Here is a 10,795-nt window from a genome sequence, read left to right as displayed (position 1 = left end):
CTCGTAATTCCTGCTCTAGGACCCTGTCCTGACCTTTTACTTTTTGAGCCATGCGCCAGTCTCCTCTAGTGGGTTAGAACCAGGAACAAAGAATCTGGGGCACAGGCAGTGGACATTCAGAACCAAGTTAGTTCCAGTGGTAATGATGTCCAGAAGGACTTCTTCATACAACGGGGAACAGAAATGGAAACTCTCTCTCTCCTAGACTGCCCCAATTCAAACAAAAAAGACCGGTCAACCTAAGGGGGAGGCAGTCAACTGAGGACTGTCAAAACGGGAATGGATGGCAGAAGTGCAAAGGGCAAGGGAGGGCTCAACAGGCTGAATGTCCCTTTGTGCTTGGGGAATGGGGTACGTGTCAAAGGTCGGGAGAAACAGGCTGAAGACTTGTGCATTTCCAGCAAAGTCCTCAGTGGCAAAATGTGCAATCTTCAACTAGTTCCTTAACTACGCAAGCTTCATCCCCGGCAAACAGTGGACAATTAACCACGACCTGGTCCAGTGCTGAGAGAAACCCGGGAGGAAGGGTGTAAACACCTGACAGTCCGTCAAAATAAAATAAGGACACGACACCTAAGATTATAGCCAGGGAAATTGCCAGCCCTATTTCTGGCAAACAATCAGTCTCTCTCTCTCTCTCTCCTTCCTCATTTTCACTAATACGTCAGACTCCTTTGCAAGGGGAGCCTAATGGAGCCATCGTTTTATTGATCCAGGAAATATTTCTTGTAAAACTTGTTCATCTGTTCCAGAAATATGAAGGTGAGGACTGTGTGAGGCCCTAGCCGTGCGTAGTACGGAGTGAAGCCTTTCCACAAGCTGAAGAATCCCTCTTGGCGGATTACTCGCACAAGGACATCCTGGGACAAATGGGAAAAAGCAGTCAGGTCAGCAGGGAAGGAGTTAGGGACCCTGCTCCCTCTTTCCCCGTGAAGAATGGTCTGTAAAGGCATGTCACTGTGCACCACTGGGCTATGTAAACTCCCAGAGGAGCACAGGGCTACTCTCTCATTAGAGAGAGATAGACGGCTAGTGGGGAGAGTTGGACCCAACAGTCACCATGTCTCAGACAAGGGGAGAGGTTGACAAGGTGGTCCTGTCATGGAGACCTCAGCCTCACCACTGGGCTACAGTACAGTAGATTGGAAATTCTCCCTCCTGCTTTACTCCTTCTCCCTCCACCTTCGACCCCTTGTTACCCCTCCATCCCCGCTCGAGCTACCCCTCCTCCCTCACTCCATCCCACGTTATCCTTTCTACTTTGCAACCCTCCCTCCTCTGACATTACTGCTCCTCCCTCAAACCCCAGCTTACCTCTGACCCCCACTCCCCCCGCCCTCAGTACAGCACCCACCCCATCTCGACTCCCAGTTCACAGTATTGCTTTCTCACCAATCCATTCCTGTATTCGGGTTTTCCATCAATCATTTTCATATTCTGAATTCTGTGAAGGGAATATGAAACAGTGATTGACAATGTGAAACTGAGGTTCGACATCAACAGACAGCCACGAGGGGCCAAGTACCACTCAGAATCGGACAGGCATTAGTGCCACTTCATTACTGAGTAAAGCTCCCCCTACGCATTTAAACAGAAAGCAAAGTTCCCTCCACAATATCCCCATCAAACATTCCCAGGACAGGGACAGCACGGGGTTAGATACAGAGTAAAGCTCCCTCTACACTGTCCCCCATCAAACACTCCCAGGGCAGGGACAGCACCGAGTTAGATACAGAGTAAAGCTTCCTCTACACTGTCCCCCATCAAAAACTCCCAGGACAGGGACAGCACGGGGTTAGATACGGAGTAAAGCTCCTCTACACTGTCCCCCATCAAACACTCCCAGGGCAGGGACAGCACATGGTTAGATACAGAGTAAAGCTCCCTCTACACTGTCCCCCATCAAACACTCCCAGGGCGGGGACAGCACAGGGTTAGATACAGAGTAAAGCTTTCTCTACTCTTTTAAACTGAAAATAAAGCTTTCCCTACACTGTCCCCATGTATCAAAATTCAGTGCCCAGAACAAAGCTGATCATCTTACCTTGTTTTCGCAATATCCACAGGCATGGAGGCTGCAGTTGTTACAAGCCCACTGATCATACTGGCGCAGAAATGGCACAGGATGTTATCATGGAAGTAACCTGTGTTCACAGGAGAATACCACAATTCAAAATCAGATAAAGCGGATGGACAGGGAGCTGAGCGATAGACTGCCTAGCCTGCAGGGTTTGAGATCGAGCCGGGGGGATGGGTGGGACACAGAAAGAGAGTGATGGGGACAGATTAAAGGACGAGCTGGAGAATCCAGAAATGCAGACATCTTACCTAAACCCAGCAAGAACTGTTTGGACTGGGAGTATGAAGCCAGCTGGGCTGCATTCACCACCACCGCTCGCGTCATCGTCGGGACACAACCCTGGCAGACAGCAATGAACAAGGAAAAGCTGTCAGTATGATCCCAGGAGCTGGCTCCAACATCAAAAACTTGCATTTGTGTAGCACCTCCCCACAGCCTCCACGCACCCCAAAGCATTTGCCGAGCGGTGAAGCAATTTGTGAAACGTAGGCGGTGCCATGAGTGGATCAGCTCATTTACGCACAGCAAGCTCCCACATTGAGTGCTGTTCGGGCCGAGTGACAGGGCTCCATGGAGAACTCTCCTGCTTCATTTGAAGCAGCTCTTTTTTACATTCACTGCTGAGGGTAGACATGGCCCTCGGTTTAATGTCTCCTGCGAAAGATGGTACCTCTGACACATGGGCTCTGTTTCTGTGCTGGAATATGAATAAATACCGCATAGCGCCATCACCTTACAGTGCACTGCAGGTCCCCCAGCCAACACCGGTGTGAGCAGAACAGAGGGTTCCGAAGAGTGTAAAGACAGAACCGTGCAGCAAAACACAGGCAGGTGGGACTGAGATAACAAGAGCTGGATGAACACAGCAGCATCAGAGGAGCAGGAAGGCTGACGTTTCGGGCCCAGACCCTTCATCAGAAATGGGGAAGGGGAAGGGGGCTCTGAAATAAATAGGGAGAGAGGGGGAGGCGGATAGAAGATGGATAGAGGAGAGGATAGGTGGAGAAGAAACAGACAGGTCAAAGAGGCGGGTATGGAGCCAGTAAAGGTGAGTGTAGGTGGGGAGGTAGGAAGGGGATAGGTCAGTCCAGGGAGGACGGACAGGTCAAGGGGGCGGGATGAGGTTAGTCGGTAGGAGATGGGGGTGGGGCTTGCGGTGGGAGGAGGGGATAGGTGGGAGGAAGAACAGGTTAGGGAGGCGGGGACGAGCTGGACTGGTTTTGGGATGCAGTAGGGGGAGGGGAGATTTTGAAGCTCGTGAAGTCCACATTAATACCATTGGGCTGCAGGGTTCCCAAGTGGAATATGAGTTGCTGTTCCTGCAACCTTCGGGTGGCATCGTTGTGGCACTGTAGGAGGCCCAGGATGGACATGTCGTCTGAGGAATGGGAGGGGGAGCTGAAATGGTTCGCGACTGGGAGGTGCAGTTGTTTAGTGCGAACTGAGCGTAGGTGTTCCGCAAAGCGGTCCCCAAGCCTCCGCTTGGTTTCCCCGATGTAGAGGAGGCCACACCGGGTACAGCGGATACAGTATACCACATTAGCAGATATGCAGGTGAACATCTGCTTGATGTGGAAAGTCTTCTTGGGGCCTGGGATGGGGGTGAGGGGGGAGGTGTAGGGGCAGGTGGGACTGGTTTAGTTTGAGATTATGGTTGGCATGGACTGGTAGGACCAAAGGGTCTGTTTCTGTGCTGTATGTCTCTATTGTACTGCCCACTCCCCCAATCATCCCACCACATATTACCAATTCTGTGGGTGGAGGTGTTTGTGTATGTGTGTTTGCGCGCCTGTGTACGTGAGCTTTCTTCAGAACAACCACCACATGCGGAAGATCGCTAGTCTGAGAGGAGACGAGAGCAAACTTTTCCTCACTGTTGGTAGACAAAGCTGCAAAGGACAGCAGCACTGAGCGGGAAACAAAAGGCCCAGACAGGATTTGATCAAGATGTATAAAACTATGAGGGGCACAAGAGGGGTCACACAGGAAAACTTTGCCCCTTGGTGGTGGGACCAGGGCGTTTTAAGGTAAGCAGCTGGAGGTTCAGAGGAGATACAAGGAAAACCATTTTCACTCTGAGGCTGGTGGGAATCTGGAACTCACTGAATCATAGAATCCCTACAGCGTGGAAGCACGCAATTTACCCCATCAGGTCCACACCGATCCTCCGAACAGCATCTCACTCTGATCCAGCCCCCCACCTCATCTCTGAAACCCTGCATTTCCCCATTGCTAACCCACCTACCTACACATCCCTGGACACTACGGGCAATGTAGCACAGCCAGTCCACCCTAACCTGCATATCGTTGGACTGTGGGAGGAAACTGGAGGAATGCCATGTAGATAAGGGAGAACGTGCAAACTCCACACAGACACAGCTGCCTGAGGCATCCTTACTGCCTGTATGGTTGGTACAGGCAGAAACCTTCATAACATTTTGAAGTATTCAGAGGCGTACTTGCATTGCTGAAGGGCCTATTTTGGTACTGTATGACTCTCTCTCCTCTGATCTATCAAAGAACAAAGAAAATTACAGCACAGGAACAGGCCCTTCGGCCCTCCAAGCCCGCACCGACATCCTGCCCGTCGCAACTAAAACCCCCTACCCTTCCGGGGACTGTATCCCTCTTTTACCATCCTATTCACGTATTTGTCAAGACGCCTTTTAAAAGTCACTATAGTATCTGCTTCCACTATCCCCCGGCAGCGAGTTCCAGGCACCCACCGCCCTCTGTGTAAAAAAAAAAAACTTGCCTCGTACATCACCTTTAAAACTTGCCCCTCGCACCTTAAACCTATGGCTAGTACCTAGTAACTGACTCTTCCACCCTGGGAAAAAGCTTCTGACTGTCAACGCCCTTCATAATCTTGTAGACCTCTATCAGGTCGCCCCTCAACTTCCGTCGTTCCAGTGAGAACAATCCAAGTTTCTCCAACCTCTCCTCATAGCTAATGCCCTCCATACCAGGCAACATCCTGGTAAATCTTTGCTGTACCCTCTCCAAAACACCTCCAAATAATGGTTACTTCAGTAAGATATTCTGAGGGCAGGACAGAGGTACATCTCTCTCTTCCACCCCTCCTCAAATTCAGGGTCTCTACAAAATTAGATAGTTATAGAGTATTACAGCATGAACACAGGCCCTTTGGCCCATCATGTCTGCAGCATCCATCAAGCACCTATCTACTCTGATGCCATTTCCCAGCACGTGATCCACAGCTACTGCTATCAGATGGCTGCAACTTTGGAAAGGGACTGGAAGCTGCAGGGATACCTCTGAAACTGGAGATACCTGCTGCTGGGAAGGCGTTCTGCTCTAACGGCTGGACTTCCTTACCATTTGACGATCTAGCTGGGGTGGCAGGGGGTCGGCCAGGTGCCTGGTTGGCCGGCAGCGTTGGTTCGATTCCCACATCTGGCTGAGGTTACCATGAAGGACTCTCCTCCTCAACTTTCCCCTCGCAGTGACCCTCAGGTTAAACCACCACCAGTCATCTCTCCCCATGGTCCCCTGGGGCTACAACAGTTTTATCTTTCTGATTACAAGTCTTGCCATAATTGTGCAGGACTTTGGTGAGACCACACCTGAAAGAAGTTTTGGGCTCCATTTGAAGGAAGGTTATACCTGCAATGGAGGTGGTACACCAACGGTTCACTAGACTGCTCCGTGGGATAAAGGGATCGTCCTGTGCCGTGTAAATTGGGCTGATATCCTCTGGCATTTGGAAGAATGAGACGGGATCTCATTCAAACCGACAAGATTCTGAAGGAGTTTGACAGGGCCGATGCTGTTTGCTCTTGTCAGGAATGCAAAACACGCGAGGGGTTGTGGAGGGGGAGCAGTCTCAGAATAACAGGCCAATCATTTCAGAGTGCGAGGAGGAGAAATGTCTTCCCTCAGCAGGTGGTGGATTTTGGGAATTCTCTCCTTACAGAATTCTCCTTAGCAAATGCTCCATTGCTGAAGATATTTGACATTGTAGATACGTATTTGGTCTCTCAGGGAACTGAGGGAGTTGAAGCTCAAGATCTGTCTCCAGATCCTGTTATAGGAAGGATATTATTAAGCTGGAGAAGGTTCAGAAAAGATTTACCAGGATCTTGCTGGGAATGGAAGGTTTGGAGAGGCTGGGACTTTATTTTACTGGAGCACAGGAGGCTGAAGGGTTACCTTATAGAGGTTTATAAAATAATGTGCGGCATAGATAAAATGAATGGCGGGTGTCTTTTCCCCAGGGTATGGGATTTCAGGACTATGGGTCATATTTTTAAAGGTGAGAGGAGAAAGATTTTAAAAAGACATAAGGAGCATTTTGTTTTTACACAGAGAGTGGTTCACGTGTGGAATGAACTTCCAGAGGAAGTGGTGGATGCAGGTACAGTTACAACGTTTAAAAGACATTTAGATAAGGACATGAATAAGATGTGTCTGGAGGGAGACAGGCCAAGCACAAGCAGATGGGACTAGTTTAGTTTGAGATGGAGGTCAACATGGACTGGTTGGGCTGAAGGGTCTGTTTCCGTGCTGTATGACTCTATCAGCCATGATCATGTTGAATAGTGGAGTGGGCCCAATCAGCCGAATTGCCTACACTTGTTTTTATTTCTCGTACTTCTGTCCAATGGCAATCTGTTACGGCTTATATTTGCTGTGAGCTTACCCGCCAGAGTGTGAGGACCCCCTCTTCACGAGTTATACGAATTAGTGCGTTAAACACGTTTGTGTATCCTCTCTGTTGGTCAACAGGTAGCCTGCAAGAGAAAGAACGGTTTTCCAAATCGGGGCCACTGTTCATCACAAAGCCCTGGCTATAAAATCGGTTCCGATAAAACGCAACATAAAGCGTGGATAGGAAACACCTTTCCTTCACCGGGGAGGTCAATAACCAGGGGGCACAAATTTAAGAGCTGAAAAGCTAAGAGCAGGGTTGAGGAGAAATGTTATCAGCCAGAGGGTGACTGGCGTCTGGATCTCTGTCTGAACGAGTGTTTGAGTCACACTCTCATAACATTCAAATAACATTGAGACAGATTCACTTGCACTGCCATAGTCTCCAAGGCCATGGGTCAAAAGCTGGGAAAGTGGGAGGATTGTAGACAGAGATAGTAGGAACTGCAGATGCTGGAGAATCTGAGATAACACGGTATAGAGCTGGATGAACAGAGCAGGCCAAGCAGCAGAGGAGGAGCAGGAAAGCTGACGTTTCCGGCCTAGACCCTTCTTCAGAAAATCATTTTCTGAAGGAGGGTCTAGGCCCGAAACGTCAGCCTTCCTGCTCCTATGATGCTGCTTGGCCTGCTGGATTGTAGACAGACCCTTGTTAACTGGATGACTGAATAGCCTCCTTCTATGCTGTGAACCTCTACGATTTTATGAACATGTAAAAAGGTGGTAGCTCAGTTAAATACAGGTTTCATGCAGGCAGAGATAGGAGAAATATCGATATGGATAAAGAAAATGACAACCATCACAGAATCCTATAGAACAGAAGAGACCCTTCAGCCCATTGAGTATGAACTGACAAACTATTCTAAACCTATACTAGTCTCACTTTCCAGCTATGATAATTGAATGTTATGATACTTCCACATACTTTTTAAAGTTTGCAAGGTTTCCTGCCTCAACTACTTTCCCAGGCAGTGCATTCCAGATTCCTACCGCCCTCTGGTTGAAATTTTATTTCCTCAAGTCCCCTCTAAACTTCCTGCCTTTCACCTTAAAATTATGCCCCCTCAATCTTGAGGAAAGGAAACAGTTGTTTTCTGTCCATGCCCCTCATAATCTTACACATCTCTATTAGGTCCCCCCTCTCAGCCTTCTCTGCTCCAAAGAAAACAACCTGAGCTTATCCAGCCTCTCTCCATTGCTGAAACGTTCCATCCCAGGGTAACATCCTGGTGAGTCTCCTCCAGTGCAATCACATCCTTCCTACAGTGTGGTGACCAGAACTAACCTTGGCTGTGGACAAGATCCCTCTGTTCCTCTGAGCTTCCTAGTGTCCTGCCAGCCACTGGATACTCCCTTATTCTGTTATGTCTTCCAAAGTGCATCACCCTCATACTTTTCAAAGTTAAATTCCATCCATTATTGATCTGCCCATGTGACCAACCCATCCATAATCTCCTGTAACCTAAGACCTTCCTCCCAGACGGTCAACCTTGGTGCCATCCGATGTTAAACAAGTATTTGGTGTCTTTCTTCCCAGTAGAAAAATCAGAGGAGATGAACTATGTTAATTCCATTTTCCTTCCAAAACTCCTTAATTACCCGAGCGTATCAAAAAATCATTGAGTCACACAGCACGGAAAGAGACCCTTTGGTCCAACTTGTCCAAGCTGACCACATTTTCAAACTAAACCAGTCCCACCTGCCTGCATTTGGTCCATATCCCTATAGACCTTTCCTATTCATGTACTCATCCAGATGCCTTTTAAATGTTGTAATTGTACCAGCCTCCACCACTTCCTCTGGCAGCTCATTCCATACACGCACCAGCCTGTGTGGAAAAAGTTGCCCCTTACGTCCCTTTTGAATCTTTCCCCTCTCACCTTAAACCTATGCCTTCTAGTTTCGAACTCCTATACCCTGAGGAAAAAGACCTTAGCCATTCACCCTATCCATGCCCCTCATAATATTATAAACCTCTATAAGATCACCCCTCAGCCTCCTACGCTCCAGTGAAAAAAGTCCCAGCCTATCCAGCCTCTCCTTATAACTCAAACCTTCCTTTCCCGGCAACATCCTGGTAAATCTTTTCTGAACCCTCTCCAGCTTAATAATATCCTTCCCATAACAGGGTAACCAGAACTGGACACAGCATTCCAGAAGTGGCCTCACCAATGTCCTGTACAATCTCAACACAACGTCCCAACTCCTACACTCAAAAGTCCGAGCAACGAAAGACAAAGTGTGCTAAATGCCTTCTTAACCACCCTGTCTACTTGTGACGTAAATTTCAAAGAATTGTGTACCTGAACCCCGAGGTCTATCTGTTTGACAACACTCCCCAGGACCCTACCATTCACTGTATAAGTCCTGCTCGTGTTCATTTTACCAAAATGCAATACCTCACATTTATCCAAATTAAATTTCCATCTGCCATTTCTCAGCCCATTGGCCCAATCAATTAAGATTCCGCTGTAATCTTAGTTAACCTTCTTCACTGTCCACTGTGCCACCAATTCTGGTCAATTTGTAATTTTGAATGTTCTCCAGTGATTGCGAACTCCAGCTCAGGGAAAGCAGCATCTACTCTTATCAAAATAAAAACCAAAAGAACTGTGGATGCTGGAAATCAGAAACAAAAACAGAAATTACTGGAAAAGCTCAACAGATCTGGCAGCATCAGTGGAGAGAAATCAGAGTCAACGTCTCTCTGAGGAAGTGTCACCAGACCCGAAACGTTAACTCTGATTTCTCTCCACAGATGCTGCCAGACCTGCTGAGCTTTCCCAGTAATTTCTGTCTTTTTTTTCTCCCCTACTCTACGAAGCTCTCTTACAGAAGATCACCTCTCAATCGTCTAAATCCTGGGGCTTACGGGATCATTCTGCTCGATCATCTTCAGAGGCCACATTGTCCCTGGCAATTCTACCAAACACTTTATGTCTATGTCGGCTGATTAACAATCTTTTGCCCAGTGGAGACAGCTTCTTTTCATTGACTTATCATGATTTTAAACAGCATGAAAATCCCCTCTGTGCCTTGTGCACTTGAAGGAGATGACCATTAGGTTTTTGCCAAAGAAGAAGGCATGCTGAGGATTTTCACCTTGCAGCCTTTTCTCCATCATAATGCCTCGACTAATCAGGATCAACTCAGTAACTAATCAATACATTTCTTATGCAGTGTAAATGGGGGATCCCTTTGGCAGTCTTGCATCTGTCCTGATGTGTAAAAGATGTAAGGCCATGATAGCACGTCTCTTTCTGCAGAAAAACTCAAGTCCCCTACAGCCAAGCATCTATTTGCCAAGCTTTCAAGCTCCAATGAAAGGCCTAAGTCTTGAGATGCTGCCTCTGCTCTGCACTTTGAAAGACACTGCCTGATCTGCTGCCCATTTTGTGTCGCTTTGCTGTGTGCACCCACCTGCCGTCGGCGGTCATCCTGATGAGGGAAACCTCGGCCGGCGTCCCCACAAAGGCTCCGATCGCACCCGCTGTCATCCCGATGAGCGCTTTCAGGAGAAAGTTGGGCGGTGTCCCGTCAGCTTTGGTCAGCTTCTCGAAGAGGATGGTGTAGATCCCCAGGCGGGTCGTCGTGTACGTGGCCTGTCGCAGCAAACCAGCCGAAAGGCTGCAGCGGGTGGCGGCGGTGGGGGGTGGAGTGAGAGTAAGTGAGAGCAAGAGACAGCGCAGGAGAGCGACAGCGCGGGACAGCGAGGGAGACAGAGTGGAGCGGCAAGCACCTTCTGATGTTACTGCTCAGACAAAGCAACAACGTTCACATAACAAGAGTGCACAAGGCTGTGTTTCTGGCCCTACACCCCCCTGGTTTTAGCAGACAGGGAGCATCACAACCTGTCCGATTTCACCGCTAAGACATGGCTGCAACTGGAAGGGAAAATTCTCACGCACATTGTACTCAAGCCTCTCCTGGCGTCAAGATTCACGACCTTAAATGTCAAGGGGCTTGACACGGTGGCTCAGTGTTTGGAACGCTGCCTCACAGCTCCAGGGACCCGGGTTCGATTCCACCCTCAGGTGACTGTCT

The 10,795-nt window shown here is 48.7% G+C and overlaps 1 protein-coding gene across 1 annotated transcript in view; it reads right to left on the bottom strand.

The window, feature by feature from the left end:
- slc25a11 (solute carrier family 25 member 11) overlaps positions 1-10,795 on the bottom strand; it is a 22,552-nt gene that overhangs the window by 4,680 nt on the left and 7,077 nt on the right. Inside the window, exons 3-8 of the mRNA XM_020528672.2 lie at positions 10,172-10,378; positions 6,744-6,834; positions 2,329-2,419; positions 2,045-2,144; positions 1,393-1,444; positions 1-860 (exon numbers count right to left, since the gene is read on the bottom strand). The exon at positions 1-860 is cut by the window's left edge and continues 4,680 nt beyond it. Coding sequence (XP_020384261.2) covers positions 705-860; positions 1,393-1,444; positions 2,045-2,144; positions 2,329-2,419; positions 6,744-6,834; positions 10,172-10,378 — 697 coding nt within the window. The 3' untranslated portion in view covers positions 1-704. The remainder of the gene's footprint in view (positions 861-1,392; positions 1,445-2,044; positions 2,145-2,328; positions 2,420-6,743; positions 6,835-10,171; positions 10,379-10,795) is intronic.

This window comes from Rhincodon typus, chromosome 45 (genome assembly GCF_021869965.1).
Source record: "Rhincodon typus isolate 14 chromosome 45, sRhiTyp1.1, whole genome shotgun sequence".
Classification (NCBI taxonomy): domain Eukaryota; kingdom Metazoa; phylum Chordata; class Chondrichthyes; order Orectolobiformes; family Rhincodontidae; genus Rhincodon; species Rhincodon typus.
Note: the sequence above shows the minus strand (reverse complement) of the source record. Positions and strands in the feature narration are given on the sequence as shown.